The sequence below is a fragment of the Phalangium opilio genome, unplaced genomic scaffold (genome assembly GCF_054372755.1).
Source record: "Phalangium opilio isolate 3A_F unplaced genomic scaffold, DU_Popi_V2 ptg000070l_1, whole genome shotgun sequence".
Taxonomy (NCBI): domain Eukaryota; kingdom Metazoa; phylum Arthropoda; class Arachnida; order Opiliones; family Phalangiidae; genus Phalangium; species Phalangium opilio.
The window spans coordinates 10458570-10476732 of NW_028324182.1; the positions used below are offsets into that span (position 1 = coordinate 10458570).

Consider the following 18163-nt stretch of genomic DNA (forward strand, 5'->3'; position numbering starts at 1 on the left):
CCACAAAAACTGGTGAAAGGCTAGACTTGTCATAAGAGATCAAGTAGATACCCCTAAAAAATTCTTTTTTATATCTAAATCACCCGAAAAGTTGTTTTTCTCAATCCAGTCAACTTTTAGGAACCTTATATTTTTAGAGGAGAAATTATTGTTAGTCAAAGAAAAATGTCCTACCGATGGATGAGGAGGTAACGGTATAGGATGTGATTTCTTTACCCCCAAAAAGGACACATGCCTTTCCTCTTTTTTTTGATTTTTGGGGAACCAAGACCCTTTGTATACGCGGTTCGGTGCAGATAGCGCAAGAAAACCTTCTTTGATCTCTTGGTATGGTACTTTTGCTTACAGCTTTTGGGTAAGAAGCCAAAAATGCCTATAACCTAACTTTTCCAAGAGAGGGGTGGATTACTTACTCAGAAATCTAAATTTTGTAATGGATATTGTTGCGAAAAACCGCGTTAGTGTCCATTCTCTCGGTATTCCAGCCAAAATCCGGGATATTTTTCAAGGCACCGCGCGATGAAAAGGCAAAAATGGATGGTTCGCCCCACCGCCACCCCTCGATGACTCGCGGAAAGGCATTGTACGGCCGACTTCATCAAAATCTCCTTAAAAGTCCCGCTGAAGAATGAAAACATAGCGACAAAGACGTCCAAAATGACAGGGGCGGGATAGAATGGTCCCTGCATGGATCCCAAAAACCGCGCGGACAAATTTCCAACCCTCCATTTTGGCCTTTTAAAAACGCCTCCCTCCAACGTTTCTTTTCAATGCGGGGATTTAGCATTCGAATGCATACGCCACCCCTACGCGTTTAGCGTTTAGGCTTAGCTTAGGGTAAGTGACAATAGAGCTTGCTTTTCATACAGCCGGCCGCGACAAAATGCTTCCACGCACGCACCCTCTACTCCTGTTTCGAACCCCGTACGTCAACGCGTACAGAAGTACTAACACTGTACCAGAGGTGGTTCACTGGTCCTCGTTCGCCAACTAGGAGGTTAGAGTTCAACTATCATGAAAAACATCGATTAGATATTTACGTAATTTGTATAGTCTTTTGTTTCGAAGTCTACCAGATTTAATTCAATTAAAATGCATATATTCCAAAAAATTATATTATTTTATTACTTTTATTAAGTCTATTACATAAAAACTTTCATGATAAAACGCAAACTGTAGATTTATATACATATATACACTATAGTATACCGTGTTTTGATAAGACTCTATCTGTAATGGAAAAGTTGAGAATCGTTTCCGATTAGAGTAAACAACTACGGTCTAATAGTTCGTAACAATTGTGACGTCCATCACGACCTAAAAATTTGTTTTTAGAAATCGTTCTTCTTGTACATATCGCTCAAACACTTCTCGATGGGAACACCGCCGATAGTACCCCGGAAGAAAAGCTGAATAGTATCGTTTCCGACCGTTTTCAGTTCAGACAACATGAGCAAGAGTTTCCCGAAGCGTGAGGGCTGATTCGGATAGGCGTTACGGTTGTATTGTCCCAAGGTTAGCTGCGCTTGGTCTTGTAAATGGGAGATCGAAACTGTTTCTCGTATTTCCCTCATCTCCGCTCCGCCGGTTGTTGGCAAAGCTAAAGAGGATCGAAAGGGTTAATCGGTGTGAAAAACGCTATGAATCAAAGCTTTTAAGGGTACAATCTTACTGGGTTTGAAAAGCACTATCGCTTTCAGACAGGCGTACTCCGTGACGTCCACTTTTAAACGCTCGAAATGGGCGATGATTTCTTGAAAGTTCCTGATTTCCTTCATCAAGTCTACAACTTTATCGGAAGACGAGGGTTCCGAAGTTAAATCTGAAAATGATGAAACGACTGTCTCAATAAATGTCACCAATGACATCTAGGACTTGGCCAAAATACTTACTGGCAGCTGCTAATAATGGAGCCACTTCTAAAGGCAACCGAAACTGGGCTGCTCCTAAAACAAATAATTCCTTCCATCCTTCTTCGAGAAGTAATAACTGATCGGACATGGGTAGTGCCGTGAAGGCGGGAATACTTTTAATCCATCGGACATTGGTGAACAGTAACCTAGCCGCCATTTCGCAGACGTCAGTTTGAGTCCCCAAAACGCCAGGCGGCGAAGGATGACTTTGTAAAGGAGGTACGGAAACAGGTGCCGGTGGAAGAGATGGTACCGCCATTGAGATCTCGTGTGGATACTATGAGAAATGGCCATTATCACTTTGTGAAATTTTATTAAAAAAACTTCAAAATTTATCAATTACTTTAGGTAACGGTTGACATATAATGGGTGGTCTGGGAATTGGTACCGCTGGTAATGTCGGGCTAACTGAAGATGCGGTTGAAATAGCGCTAGATCCGCACGAAGACCCATCCGGTGTCCTTTGTCTGGGTGGTTCCGCAGTTGAGGAACTGGCGCTCAAACTAGGACTGACCCTATTGACTAGAGCGGCTTGTTGAGCCGCCTGTTGCTGCTGCTGCTGCTGTTGTTGTTGTTGTTGTTGTTGGGCCTGTAATTGTTGAGCTTGTTGAAACATAAGATGATGAATAAGATGTCGGTGGTGTGGTGGCGCGTGAATCAAGGCAGGAGCGTGATGGGCGTAAGGGTGTCCTGCTGCCAGCATATTGAGAGCTGATGGGGCATTGTCCTTTAAATAAACCGCTACTTGTCTTCTTAGCGTTGAACTACGAGGTCCACGTTCGTGCTGAACGGCTACGCGATAGATGACTGTTAATTAACGTGTGGCCAAACTTATTGCAAGAGACTAACAGTTGCGTCATGCAATCAACCTAATACGCTTTAAAACATTGATCATACCATCTCTATTCATTCCGGCTCCTAAGCATTTCCTTAGACGACAAGACCGGCACTGATTCCTGTGAGTTTTGTCAACGGGGCATGCGTTGATTCCGGTACCCCGTGCTTTACAAGTATATTGACGATTGCGTCTAATCGAACGCTATTCGTGGGAAAATGGAACGTTTTAAATCTACTCTCCATACATACGGTGTAATAACAAAAAACTTACTTTGAAGAAACCGGCACATCTGAAAATATAAAGAGCGAAAAGTTATTAGTCGTATATAGAGTTATAATCGAAATGGAAAAAATACACAATGAAGTTATCGAAGCGGGATTTATTCTTAGCATACGCGACTATATTAGGTCTAAAAGCGTCTAAGTGGAAGATCGGTAACGTCCCCGAGTGCCTTTCTATTTAATATTTTTTCACCTAGAGATTAAACCAACAGCAAAGGCAGGGTGTACCCGTATTTAGTATAACCCGGTTCGTATGACAATTCATAAGAAAACTGTAGTCAAATTTCACGGTTGAAAAAATAACACGAGTCCCATGATGCACGGTTTGAGGGAACGACGCGACCCATTCTCTTCTACATTCGGCTTTTTAGCTCCTAAACATTATGTCAGAGTATATCCCGTAAAATTTGGCTTGCCCAACCGTTAAACTATAATATTTGAGTACCTTGGTTTGTCCCAAAACTTCCAACCAGTTTTCAATCGGATTTTTCGGGTAAAGCAAGGCTCTAAATGAATATGGTTATAGAACCATCATACGCGGGTATTGTATGTGACGGGATCGGTGTTGGACCAAGGACCATCGAGAAGTAAGAAAAAATCCATACGGGAACATTAGTAAATGGATTCGAGTGACGAGAGTCGAGCCAGGCACAGGGACCTCTTTGGAGCATGGTGTATTACCGTCCAATTCGCGCGGGGTGTCGGAACAAGGACAAGCTCTCGAAAATAATAAGCATCACTGACGTTAAAATTTTTACTGATTCTCCCGCACCATACTTTTAGTTATTCCTTTTAAATTTAGGCTATCATACTTCAGCTGTGTTCCCCTCATGCAGCCTAGAAAAAATCGCTCCTAAAAACAGAACGGAATGACGCAGTATGTTAGATTAAGAGTCACGTATTGTATCTGAGATTCTGATTCGTCTATTTCTCGTGGTGATTGAATTAGAAAGTAGGGTTTTATGCACGTGCAACTGCAACAACGGAATACTGATTGTTTAAGACAGTGTTTAAACTTTAGTGAATTTATAACTAAAAACAGTTTGACGATGGGGCATCTCGTTGAGCATTGGTGTGCGGCAGAGTAAACAGTTTTAAAGGCGCCCCTTAGAAGTAACATTCGTTACGTCAGATTTGGAACTAGACGGCTAGACCTAAGCTCTATAATATTTGCCACCTTTTCCATTGATCCTTATAGGTTATATAACTTGTTAATTAAATCACAGATGTGATGGGAAATGGATAAAAAATTATTTATATATAAATCTATGAAAAATCAATTTAGTTCAAATATAAAATGATATAATATGAAAAGAGCAGCATTCCGAGTCTTTATACGCGAGAAATCAATCCTTCTCGTCACCCTATTGGTAGACGAAATTAGCGAAGGGTGCGAATGGACCAATCGGAACAGATCGACCCGTGGGTATTATCATGGAAAATGTCCCCGGAGGGCTTCGAGTTAGGGGTCCAAAATATTCTAAAATGGTAATTTGGCGAAGCCCGTTTTGTACGCGGCTTTTAAGGATCCCGACGTTGGCCGGGTTTCATTGATACTGGCATAAAAAAGTATATAGTAGAATGTACAGTATAACAATATAAAAACGTAAAGCCGCCTTCCATTGGATCCGTTCAATGGAAAGTCGCTGAATAAGGGCGATGCCTTCAACGCGACTCCAAGTCCTATCCATCCATAGTCGACTCCGACCATCGGGATCAGAACCCAACCATCCAACGGGGCATTAAAAAGAGGTGATTTTTGACGGGACGTTTTGTGTCACTTTTCTCAGCGAAAAATGAAACCCGATTTCATTTCAGACGCAGTTTTCTCCACGATCTTGACTCAGTAGTAGCTAATTTTATAATGTCTAGCGAGTGATAATGTTTACTTCTTAGGCCACCGTAACTATTTCTTAAACGCTCTAGTTATAACCACTCTTTGCACGTTCAAGTACAATGACGTATAGAGCCTGCGACAGCGTGATATCTTTTAATCCATAAAATTGTCCTATTTTAACTAACTGATAATAGTTAAACTTTTGCATTAATTGATAATATTTAAATTTTTGAATTAACAGAAAATGGTTCAACTTTGGAATTAACTGATAATGGTTCAACCTTGGAATTAACTGATAATGGTTCAACTTTGGAATTAACTGATAATGGTTCAACTTTGGAATTAACTGATAATGGTTCAACTTTGGAATTAACTGATAATGGTTCAACTTTGGAATTAACTGATAATGGTTCAACTTTGGAATTAACTGATAATGGTTCAACTTCTCAATTAACTGTATCAGTTTAATACAACTTATTAAGAAAAGTGTCCTTTCTTAAGTTGCTTCTAAACATAATTAATATAAAAATATTTCTGTCATCATACATATCTAATTACGTAAAATAATACATTTATCACTTGCTCGCCTTCTTCATCACGACACGGGTAAACACTTCCTTCTCTCATCCCCAAAAGCAAACTCAGACTGCAACGAAATCTACACTATTTCACCCTGAAACTACACTATGCTCGGAAACTCATCCCTGCATTTAACCTTTACCGACATTAGCAGTCACTGTAGCTTTAACAAGAATGCAACCTCATCTTGGTAAACATTTTGGCTTAAATCCTAGTGAATAAACCTTGCCGGGGGTTATTGTAAACACTCGGAGAAAAATTTTCTTTCCGAGTTAACATCTGGGAACTCTGCCTCTCTTTTTGCTCGGAAATGGAGACAGGATAGAGAGAGAGAGACTCCTTTAAAAACAGCTAGATATATTTTTTCACGGATCCCTCGTGGATGCTGAACAGATCCAGAGAGAGAGAAAGAAAGAGAGAGAGGAGAGAGAGAAAAATAGATGAAAAGAGAAATTCAGAAGTGGCGAGATTAAGCTCGGAATTATTAATCCCTCTAAAACGGTTTGATGGTGTAGCCTAGAAAATAATCTATCCTATTTTTTATTCACCGATTTTTACATAATCCGGCTGTCGTATATTTATTTTTTTTCTGAGTTGAATATACCCTTACTCTATTGCACTCTATTTTACCCCAAAATGCCAGTTTTTCTCGCTTATTCCGACGCCTTAAATTATGGGAAATGGTTATTTTTTCTTTTAAATAATGCAGACAGAAGTATACGATCCTGTTCTAGAGGGTACTTGGTATCAGATTCTAAGAGGCAAAATAGTTTTTACAACCAAGTGGGAATAAGGCATAAGGTAAAGTTTGAAGTTGGTGGCCATTTTTCCATTGGAAATTATCACTGGACCAAAGTTTGTCCGACTTATGACTGATACGTGTACAGCAGCAAAGATACCCTGTGTTGCCCGTTTATTTATTTACGTTTTTAATACTATTCGGGCCGCCATTTTGAAAGATGGCGACTATTCGGGTAGGATATAGGGAACTATTGTAATAAATGTTAGTGAAATCGGTTGAAACGCGCAATCAACGATATTTCATAAAGAAGATTCTTTACATTTATGGTCGCCATTTTTCAAGATGGCTGCCGATTGGAAAAATATTTCTTAAGGGTAATGTTCCTGCAAATTTCCAGCTTTCTAGCTAAGCCGATTTGGGCCATGAGTTCATTATAAGTCAGTAAGTCAAGATAATCAAATCTTACCCGTCACACGCAAAAATGCCGTAATGTTTTCCGGAAGAATGATCTTCACAAACTTTACACGGAATGTCCAATAAAATGCGACCTGTTAAAAATAAACTAAAATTAGTTCGATGTTAATAACAGCTTGTTAGCGATACTGGTACAATTTAGGTGTCCCTCATTTTCCCACCGTCTACAAACACAATTTTGGGATTAACTTCCATTAATAAACACTTGTGTTATATTTTATTTTAGCTTCAAATGTCAGTTGGTTTGGGGTTTTCATAAACGGGAATGCAATGGTGCTTGACGTAAAACAAAAGTTCCCTCATAATCTAATTTATTTCTGACAGAAATGTGTTTGTGATATACTTGATAGACATGAATATATTCCATTTGAATAAAGGGACTATAGAGAAATTTCCTCCTGCGTTTTTTAACTCTATAACTGCTCTTCAGGGTTGCCAGTAACTTTGTCTGAATCGAACAGAACTACAAGATTTTCAGTCTCTGTTGTAGACTGCGATTGAATTGAACTCACAAATCATATATCATTGTCCATACCCACTAGCTATAATAATGTTTTCTATCCAAATATGGACTAAACTAAAGCCCTCAAGCCAAGAGCTCCTCTACCTCAGTTCAATATTCATGGAAAACAGAACTAATTCATGATAAAACGTTTATGACATTCTAAAAGACACACATGGAGATAGTATAATGACAGCTCCTAGTTTTGACTGTATCAGTTGTAACTCTGGGTTGATATCGACGCGTTTTTCATAGCATATCCGCCGTCACGCGTATTTGACCTTTACCTCCCGAGAGTGAGTTTACTCTTCTCTCGTCTCTGGCACCTGACCAATGACCACCTGGTACCCTGATCTAAACGCGAGATGTAACGGAGCGCGAAGGAAGATGCAACGTACGCTATTAAACGGACGAAGAGCATGCAGCATCCCATCGTTTCCGCCGCATCTTCCCGCCAAAATTTCCCGCTCTCTTGATCACGCGCCCATACCGGGATCCCTGTGAAACCTACCGGAGTATACTAGTGGTCTGTCATATCCGTGAACCAATATCCTCCCACACTTGGGTGCCATATTATTTATGTAGAGGGTCAATACCGGTACAGATTTAATTATGAAATCCGCGGGAAGTTAGGATCTTCATGATTTCTTTGCAGCTGTCATATCCTTTTACTATACCCATCTTTAATTCAAATATATTTGCGAAGTATTTTCATTGTCAAATTTTTTTAACGGGTTTCATTGAAAATGATAGCCACAATTTGAATTTTCAAATTCAAATTCCTTATTGACTTTCCATGATTTCCCTGACTATTTACCACTATCTTCCACACATTGACCTTTTCAGGCCAAAGGTTTTGATTTGAAATGATCAACATCAACATGGAATTTTTAAAACTCAAAAACCTTTCGCCACAGAAATCAAACTAACTTTCCCTGATATTTTCGCCCACATTTAATTTCCCTGACTTTTAAAAGTGTTCCCTTACCCGTACGGGACAACACTGTTAAAATTGCTTGACAAAATGTTTTCCTGTTCAGGTTTAACCTTGGGTTTGGTTTAACTAACTTCTCATTGTCTCAAGAACCTTTGTCAAGCAAAGTTGCAAAGTTGCAAAGTTTGAATCAATTTCATTTATCTTCACTATATGACAATCGTAAAATAAAACCGGCTTTTTCTGATAAAACTCTAAGCCTTACAGTTTCTTGTATTAGTTTTAGTTTTCAACAGATTTAAATGAACCTTTCTAAATTGCAACCAAATTGACAATGGCTCTCTCTTTAGTCAGGTTAGACGCAGCCAAATTTCTAATATAGATAAACCGATATTTAAAACTGTATATAACTTTGGTTACTACGTCCAACCTCCCAAAAATGAGTCCAGAATATTTATTAATAATCCTAAAACCTTAATTTTAATCGTACTTAAAGTTAATTATAAAGATTAAAATGAACTCACTTGATGTTCCGTTTATCTTTGGCTGTAAAGAATCGGCCATTTTCATATGGAATAACTGCATGAAATCCTCTTTAATGTTAATCACAATTAAGAGTTAATGTTAAAGTAATTGGATAGTACTAAAAATACGACAAGCTCGATAAAGAATCCACGTTCAAGTGATCATCTTTTTCGGGTAAACCAACACCTTATAGAAAATACGCTATTAGTCGGAGAGCTAGAGGTTAGGATGGGAACAGGGGCAAATATACTAGTTAACAAACGCCAGGGCCCCGGGCCGTAACCACCACCGAGCTTGTATCCTACAATGGTAGGAGGGACCCGAGAGTCACTGCGTAGATCCCGATTGGTTACTGCGGGTTCTAGTATCACACCAAACGTAACAAGCTGTCCAGAGTATAGCCTCGGAAGAGAGGAGAGATCCGTGTCATCTCTAGTGAATGGATTTTTTTCCAGCTATAAGTGTTGAATAATAACAATACTTTTGGTATTATTCTTGCATATGAAGAAGCTACAATCGAAATTGACGGCTCTTGTCACGCCCAACCATTTGAAATGATTCCAAAAACACCTTCCTTTTTAAGGATGTTGTTTTGAACTTTCAAGAAGTTGGAATTTTTGGCATATTTCTGGGTTTTTTTTATCTCTACCTTGACCTTTCACCTCTTAATTTGCCGTGGACTCTTTTTACTATTATGTGAATAATAGGGTAATAATTTTGCCAGCTGTTAACACTAATACTGACATTGATTTAATCGCAAAGATATTTATACACCCTTCATGTCGGATTATATTTAGACAAAAGAATAGCTCTTAGTTTATTTTCGTACGCTTGAGAATTAAGCTAGAATACAATTTCACGACTTTCCCCATCGGGTCAAGTCATTTGAAATCATTCCAAAAAATAACTTGTTTACAAAAAGATGTTGCTTTGAAATTTCAGAAGTTTGGGGTTTTTTTTATTTTTGTTGTTGAACATTTGTTGTGGGATTTCTTTGACAATTCACCTCTTAATTTGCCATGGACATTTTCTAGCTTTTGTGAGATATAAGCCTGGTTATTTCTGTAGTAGAGAGTTTAAGAAAGTAAATGCAGATCGTCTTGGCAAGAAGGTTGTATAGTACTATACAACCTTCTTGGTCTTGGATCGATGCTTTACGTTTCCATTCAAGTTTTTTATGTTTTTTAATTTCTTAAACTCTGCATTGATCGTGTACCAATTAGGAAACTTGTAGCCGCTTTATAGTTGTACCAACCTATTAGATCTTTCAAGTTATAATTATTTTTAAACTTGAGTGCAGTGTTGTCAGGCTCGCTGCAGGGACTCAAGTTGGTCAAGTACTGAATGAATAGCCTTTCTCTCTGCAATCTCTTGACTCACCAACGGCCTGGCAAAGCTTGAAAACTGTGGAAAGGACAAAATCACGTTTAGTGGAGACCATGTATTACCGAACCTTTTCCAAGAATTGAACGAGTAGTTCGACCACCGAGCAATTTTTACCATTTTAAATTACTTAGTCTCGGTGACAATCCACCCCATTTCAAGAATAATAATGCTTTAGTGGGTAATGCCTTTGAGGATAACTTTTATCCCATTTTCCAATCCGGTGGTCTGGTTTTTTCTTCAAATGTGGGTCCCTCTAGAGTATCATTCGTCCTTGGTCAAACCCATTTCGACTTATTTGGAAAATTGTTGAACGAAGCTAAGAAAAGATTCTAGAAAAAGACAAATCTCGAGATGGGATCTCCCATTCATCCCTACCTAACTTCCACAAGCTTCTTGAAACCTTTGAAACCGCAATCCGTTTATACAAAATTCGAAGCCATTGGTAACTACAGCAAAGACACGCGCTTCAGAAAGCAATATGTCAAGTCGGTCAACTTGGACCCCCGGACGTTTTGGACCACCAATTAGTTTTAGGGTGGGGCCCAACCCTCTTTTCTTGCAACTCCCGATCTCCGCGTTTAGGGTTAGTCTAGGTTTACTAAATGCTATTTCATCCTGACTTCATACCTAACGTAAATAACAGGCCTACCAAAGGTAGGGTTGATCTATGACACACCTAGCTTTGAAATAGTCCTTAAAAGGAACGGCTTATTCACTAGAAGCCAAGTTTATTCAATTCTCCCAAGAATATAAATAATAACAAATAAGTAAATTATTATTATAGATACCTATACTGCTTCATATGATGTTTTTTCACAATTTATTCATGATTTACTTAAATATATTCATAAGAGTAGGAATAAATAGTAGCTTTTCTTCGGTCAAATAGGTAGGGCATTCTATGGGTATTTTTCAATAGAAAACCATGCGTAGATGGTAATGATAATAAACGTCGGTTGATTTCCCTCGTGATTTTACTTGACATTTACGGGCGGAAATTCGCCTTTTATTCCCTCTTTTCTATTAATATTTAAGCCTTTTTTGAAGGTTAAGTTGTTGAATAGAAGGCACCAGAGAGTTAATTTAGGGATTGAACAGTGAGACGCTTTTAACACGTGTGTGTCATATCTCTGCCCTGGTCATTGTTATTTTACTTCTAGCCTTGTAGAAAATAATACATCACCTGTTTACACCAACCAGAGCCTGAGAAATTAAGATGTTTAAATCTTGGAGGAAATGGGTGAAAGGGAGTAGTAATATTCGTGGGCGATCTTTGCGACAATGGTGGTCTACTAGAGTACCTCGCGCGTGTTAACAACCCCCCCCCCCTACCTCTGAAGCTAGTTATAACAAATTAGCTTCTATTTTTTAGACACAGAGAGCATGGTATTGTCAATGTTCTTTTTACCGTACAAACGCTGAGGATTATGGGAACTTTGGGAAAACTTCTTTGCTGTAGGTGGGGGTATAAAGGCAAGGTTGTAGGTATGGATAATTGGACTCCAAATCAACTCTTCCTCCCTTTTGGAATCAAAGGTAATTTTCAGTTTACATCTTCGGGTTAGCTCGTAAAAGTCTTTGAGAAATTTAAATTTAAATCGTTTAAATGTGGAAACGTCAACAATACACTATGACGGTGGCTTTCTGTCGCCTTCAAAGAATAGCCTATAATTGTTAGCGTTTCAAAAACCATAACATCTCCGTGATGTTTAGAGTAATTATATTTTCATTCTTACAGACCTAGGTTTTTAATTGTAACCTTTAAATCTGTCGAAGCGAGTGGGCGTATTACTAAACCCCTCATCCTTTTTCGTTTTTTGATATCCAAATTGTGGCGTTATGGCCAGGCTTCCTAAACGACGCGTCGGACGGCGTTCCCTCGCCTCTCTTGACCTGACCCTCCTGGGAACCGATTGTAACCCGTACCAGCTGTGAATGACGGACCAGAGTTTTGTTCTTTCTATATATGATAGGAGCAGCTCTAGAAGCAAGGCTGTCGGTTGTCGGCGTTATGCATGGACGATGGGGGAAAGGTTTTTGGCGGCGACTTATTACGTGACTCGCCCGGATTTAATAGACTCAAAATCCCCCTCTAGCTATGGGATCATCCTATGAACGTCGTCTGCAGAATCACGCTGGGAAACCCCCTAATTAACTAGACGGTAGCCACCGCATCCATATATGGAGCTTCTTTCTAGTTCCATACAGTGATTTACCCTCTATTTAAAATCGGATACGTCGCGCCAGGTGACGTGATGGGTAACGATTCAAACCAGATTTATTCATAATCAAAATATCCCCCTCCACATTTTTTTGCCTCTCTCTCTCGTACTTCGTGATTGTTTTTTGAAATTAAAACTCTACCTGAAAATTTCGTTCAATAATGACCACTGCCAACGCGTGAACACGAGTGATACTGACCCGAAGGTCAACGTCCGTAATGGTGTTTGTAACCTAGAGGTCATGTTACTGGCTTAAGATTTACCTACATACAAATCTTTAGTGGTTAAAAGTCCTACCTTTGATAGGAACAACAACCTGTAATCCATGTACAAAGAATTTGGGAGTGATTAACCCCTCGGGTATGATAATAATGACATTAATTAATTTTCTAAGTTTTTTGTTTACATTTTAATGTCAACCTTGAATTTTCTCTTTCCCCTTCAAAAATGTCCGCCCAAATCATTGAAGAGTTTGACCCCCCAGACCTTATTATGCTAACCGCGTAACGAACTAGCTTATTAACAACCCCCTTTCATTAAAAATTAATTAGTTAATTGCTCTAATGCTTAGGAGTACGCTTTTTTTCTCTTTCAAAATGCGTGTCCGAAAACTAAACTAATTTAACTTATCCCTCCCGCCACGACACGACGGTTTTTGACAGAGAATTTGAATAGACTAGATTTTTTGGTCCTTGGTAAAGATCATCTTCAAAATCAATTATGATCCCAAAAGCCGACAAGTATAGGCACGGCTTCGAGAGTGTTTCTGATTTTGACACCCAAGTGTACTCGAGGTAAACTCGCCTTCAATTTTTTCCCGTTGACATATTTTTTAGAAGAAAAAAAATATTTTACGAAAATACTTTTACACATCCATAAAAGTCTTTCTATTTAATTCTATAACTTATTTTAGCTAAAATACAATAAAAATATGAAATTCGGGCATTCAATATATAAAATTCTAGTCTAGTCCCTAAGAAAAGTCTCGGAAATTTACTATTGGTGATGAAAAAATGTCACTCGACGTTTCGATGTTATCTCTGTCAAGTAAAGGAAAAAAAAAAACCACGTTCTTTTTAGTTATTTTCTTCAAAATGGAAGCCGAAATATTTTTTCTTTTCAATTTTCAAACCATTTTATTTCCAAATTCCAGTTATTTTTTCTTTATTATTATTATTCCCAATACATTGTGCCTGATTTTTAAAGCAAGAAAAAAGCGTAAAAATTTCCCTTTTCATCTTTGAATGGTGTGGTCACAAGGTGATCTATTGTCCCAACATGCTTTGCAGCTTTGGGTACTATTCAGGACCTTATGCGGTTTATAGAGAAATTCTCATTTAATGGTAAATACGAATTTTCGAACCTAACGACGAGAGACTGGATTTATGTGGCGCAAATTGTCATGACTTTTCATTGTAATTTTTGGTGATACTCCTTAAGTCTCTTAACTTTATTAATTTTTAAAGCGTTTAATGCAAGTTGCTGTTAGTTGTAATAAGTTTGTAAACGTATTCTAACTCGCTTAAGATCCTCAAGTAAAGTTCTGTCTCTTTAACTGGAACCCAAGTTTCGGTCCTTTTGGGTCCTTGATGTCACCTACACCTATACTTACCTTAGTACGGTGTTATCAGCCACCCATGTCTGGGTTCGACATCGACTGATGGCTACTGGATAAAGTACGGGGGAGAGAGATAGAGAGAGCCAGATTCTCTTTCATTCCAACATTTTTTAAAATACGAATTTGAAAGCTATAAAGTCCACATAATATACCTGCATGCGATAGGCGTGAAGATGGTGAACAAGATGGACTAAGCAATGGGTCATAATGCTAAAATTGTTTTACTCAAATGACACCCGAGATGTTTGAAAGAAAGGTTTGTTTCTTCGATATTTTATAATTGATTCTATTACTTTAAAGGCTATCAAATCCTTAAACAATAACAGATGGACCATGAATCAAAAATAATCAAGGAAGTTAAACTGTTCTTAAGCGTATTTAATCAGGGAAGTGGTTTACCCCTCGAAATCTTCTTTCAAAAACATCTCTCTTAAATCGTGATGGCTCACTCATTCTTGTTCGAATCACAATGATCACTCCCCTATACGTAGGAATGTCGTATGGGTCCTGTCCTAAGGGAGCATGGTTGAGGGCGTGGGAAATGTCGATACGCAATCCTTAGGTATACCGTATATTATAAACGTCGTCAGCACACGTGCTGCCCGTGTCATTTTTACCACCATTTTTTATATTCATTCTTGAGTGGCGAAGAGAACATAAAAAAAAATCAGCTTGTCAACTGCGTACCGCAAAAGGGTATTGAGTTTTGATGATTTAAGAAAAGCCAAGCGTCGTACGCGGGGGTACGTACAAACCTAACTAAATTATAGGTGACCACCATTTTTACTTAATTTTTTTAAACCTAAACTCCTACGGGTCTCTTGTTATATTATATAAACCATCGCTTAGGAATTTAAAGCACCTGGGATGTCCCATTGTTGATCTTACTTGATTTTCTCCCAATTTTTTTTACCTTAAATGAACGCGTCCAGTTGAAGTACTTATCCCTGGAATCTTTTCATAATGGGATGGAAAATGTATTAAGCTGAATATGAAGACAAAACTATAGTTTAAAACTCTTGCAAGCATCGAATAAATTCGTTATTGAACGACCACCATATTCGGATTAACAATAACGTAGAAAATTTATTTTCTGTACAACGCGAACATCTTTAACTTTTTTTTATATTTTTTTCTATGAATTCAACAATTATATCGTACCATTCTTGTACCGAATAATGGCATAAAATTGTCCCTTTGTGGTTATTGTCCTTCGGTCTTCAAGATGGTATAGTCACTGGCTTACTTATTCAAATCGATTTAAGTACTTAAATCTGGACTTAACCATGGTGATGGTGGTGGTGAGGTTTAGATTCCTCCGCGGGTTGACTGATGTAGTAGCCAAAAGGGGCGGATCCATGACCGTGGTGTCCGTGGCCATGATGACTTGATGGTCCACGCCATACTTTAACACTGACACGTCCATGATGGTGACCAGCTTCTACAGTCGGATTTGTAATGGCTACCATAAAGGCCACGGCCAAAACTGCTACTAAAATCTAAGAAGGTAAAATTACTTATTTCACTCAAGTACTTAAGAGATTACTTTATCCAAATTCAATGATTATACTTTACTTTAATCATCTTGACGAAGAAGTTTCTCTTTTGGCTTCTTTACAACTGGAACTTAAATGTTAGAATGGTAATATTTTTGAGAATCTTCCTGGTTTTATGTAGTACTCTAGAACTGTTACAGTTTCGCTTCGTGGTTAGGTCTCGGTGTCAGCTGGGGTAAAGTAATTTTAATTTCACTTGAAAGGGGGTTGGGCTTGTTCTTATTTTAATCGTACTTATCTTGCTGTCAAAATAAAGTACGTAATAACGATAATAAAAGAACTGTTTGGTAAGGTACCGTACAAGCGAGGATGTCTCCTGGCAACTTTTGTTTGTGGTTATTAGAGGAGGAAAGAAAGCGAATGGGACGAGATGGTATCTTAAGTTTTTTAATGACTCTTCATTTCACTCCTCGGTGAGACGCTTCAGTGATTATACGCTTGAAAAATCAGGTCATTCGTCTCGGAACTTCAAGTAATGGAATCTTCTAAGTCAATGTAAACATATTTAATGGTTAAAGAACAATTTATTTGAGATTTTTGAGGTCTTTGGGTAGGTATATATTTTTAATATCAGTGAACTAGAAAAGAATATTTTTGCGGTAAGAATTTACTTTCAAATATCACAAATATTACTTTCGTTGACTTTCGGAAGAATTCACGCATGGATAGTTCAAATTCGAATTTCGAGCCAATTTTTGTTTTTTCGCCGATTGTGCTGCCATCTATGGTTGGAAAAATGTTTCTGGCGCGGCGCCGTCTGTCGTCTGCTTATGACTAGTGTTGTTTCAGCCGTTTACCTTTACTGTGTCGTATGCGTTTGCTATTATTTTACTTTAAATTTGTAAAATAACCATAAATAATAATATATAATGCTTTAATATTATACGTAAGTTAGTATTTTAATCATTTATCACGTTTCTTATATGAAATTTAACGGTGTTGATGAATAATTTGAAAGATTATAACATATGACCAAGGCTTAGGGTTTATTGATCTAAAAATATTCCAGGGCAAGAAATTTTCTGAATTTCAATTTAAATCATAAAATTTCACTTTAATTAAACTGATAAAAAATGGAGGATGAGGATTTTAAAGAGCAGTTAGCTCTTGAAGCTCTAGAAAAACTTAAAGCAGAAAGCAAAGCCAAAGGTGAAGCAAACCCTTATGTTTATACTGATCCAAATGATGGTACAGAATATGAGTGGGATTTTAATAAGAAAGCATGGTTCCCGAAAGTAATTAAAATATGTTATTTCATTCTGTTAGTCAATTAAACTAAAGTTAAATCGCATTTTAGATATCTGAAGATTTTATAGCTGCTTATCAAGCCAATTATGGTAATTATGAGAAAGAAAATCCACCTCCATCTCCACCACCACCCGCATTACCAGCAGTTGCTGAACAAACACCGGGACATAGCCAAGAAAAAGGGAAACCTGGGGAAAAAAGAAAAGCTAATGAACCCAGTGAGGCTTTTTTTACTTGGCTCAATAAAGTATTATTATTTCAGTGATAAAAATTAAAGTATTTGAAACATTTCAGCCTGGTTTGAAGTTGACGATGCCCATAATACTAATGTTTACGTCAGTAACTTACCTTTAGATACAACGGAAGAGGAGTTCCTAGAATTGATGGGGAAATGTGGGATGATTATGAAGGATTTAACCAATAATCAGTTTAAGATTAAATTGTATAGGAACAAAGATGGAACTTTAAAGGGTGATGGATTATGTAATTATATCAAAGTAAGATTAAGTTTGGTTTTAATTTGGATAGAAAGTGTTTAATGATTTGATTGAATTTGAAAGGTTGAATCAGTTGAATTAGCTTTGGACATTATTGATGGAATGAGATACAAGGATAAAGAAATACACGTAGAAAGGGCGAAATTTCAACTTAAAGGAGCGTTTGACCCCACTAAAAAACCTAAAAAGAAGAAACCAAAGGATAAAGAAAAGGAGAAGAAAAAACTGGAAAAGTATTGCACAGATCTCAATTTCTAAAACAAATTAAAATTAATTTAATTTAATTATTCTTTAGATTATTTGATTGGAGACCCGATTTACTAAGAGGTCAAAGGTTAAAATGTGAAAAAACCGTCATCATCAAAAATATGTTTGATCCATCTGAATTTGACCATGACGCAACTCTAATTCTTGAGTATCAAAATGATGTCAGAGAGGAATGCTCCAAATATGGAGAAGTAAAGAAAGTTGTGGTTTATGATGTAAGTTTCAACTTTGACCCTTTTTATAAGGGTTTCCATAAGTGATCTTTTTTTTTGGATTATTTTTTTAAATTAGAGAAATCCAGAAGGCGTGGTCTCTATTTTATTCAAAGAGCATGAGGAAGCTGACCAGTGCATTCAAGTTATGAATGGACGGTGGTTTGCTGGTAGAAGATTAACTGCCGAGGCTTGGGATGGAAAAGCAAAATTCAAGATCCAAGAGACGGAAGAAGAATTAGAGAAGAGGTTGAAACAATGGGATGACTTTTTGGAAAAAGGGGAAAATGGAAAAGATGCTGAGAAGGGTTCAGCACAAGAATCGGTTGCCACGGAAACGCCTCAGAATATTACAGTTACTTCACCTAAAACTGAACAAAGTGATCAGAAAGAGTCGGAAGAAGATATCATCAAGAATGAAAAAACATAATTTTTGTTCCATTTTTAATTTTAATAAAAATAATATCATTTTCATGTAGTTCATTTCATTAATATCGATTGAAAATTATAAAATGTTATTCAATTCAATTAA

At 37.6% G+C, this 18163-nt stretch overlaps 2 protein-coding genes across 3 annotated transcripts; one reads left to right on the top strand and one right to left on the bottom strand.

Annotated features, from left to right (window-relative positions):
* Positions 1-1101: 1101 nt before the first annotated feature.
* LOC149661550 (nuclear receptor subfamily 2 group E member 1-like) lies at positions 1102-8999 on the bottom strand. 2 transcript variants are annotated; one of them, XM_089843085.1, is made up of 8 exons: positions 8625-8999; positions 6657-6738; positions 3022-3040; positions 2811-2952; positions 2257-2720; positions 1893-2190; positions 1673-1822; positions 1102-1600 (listed from the first exon to the last, which is right to left on the bottom strand). In XM_089843085.1, exons 1-8 carry the CDS (start codon positions 8683-8685, stop codon positions 1332-1334), a joined length of 1485 nt encoding a protein of 494 aa, XP_089699211.1. In that variant the 5' UTR covers positions 8686-8999; the 3' UTR covers positions 1102-1331. The 2 variants fall into 2 exon arrangements, with proteins under 2 accessions (XP_089699211.1, XP_089699212.1); XM_089843086.1 differs by having other exon boundaries at positions 2257-2705; positions 8625-8996.
* A 7164-nt stretch (positions 9000-16163) lies between these two features.
* Positions 16164-18109, top strand: barc (RRM1_TatSF1_like and RRM2_TatSF1_like domain-containing protein barc). Its single transcript, XM_089843087.1, has 7 exons — positions 16164-16293; positions 16417-16642; positions 16705-16873; positions 16950-17152; positions 17216-17385; positions 17448-17634; positions 17711-18109. The coding sequence occupies exons 2-7, from the start codon at positions 16481-16483 to the stop codon at positions 18059-18061; spliced, it is 1242 nt and encodes a 413-aa protein (XP_089699213.1). The 5' UTR covers positions 16164-16293; positions 16417-16480; the 3' UTR covers positions 18062-18109.
* The last annotated feature ends 54 nt before the right edge of the window (positions 18110-18163 follow it).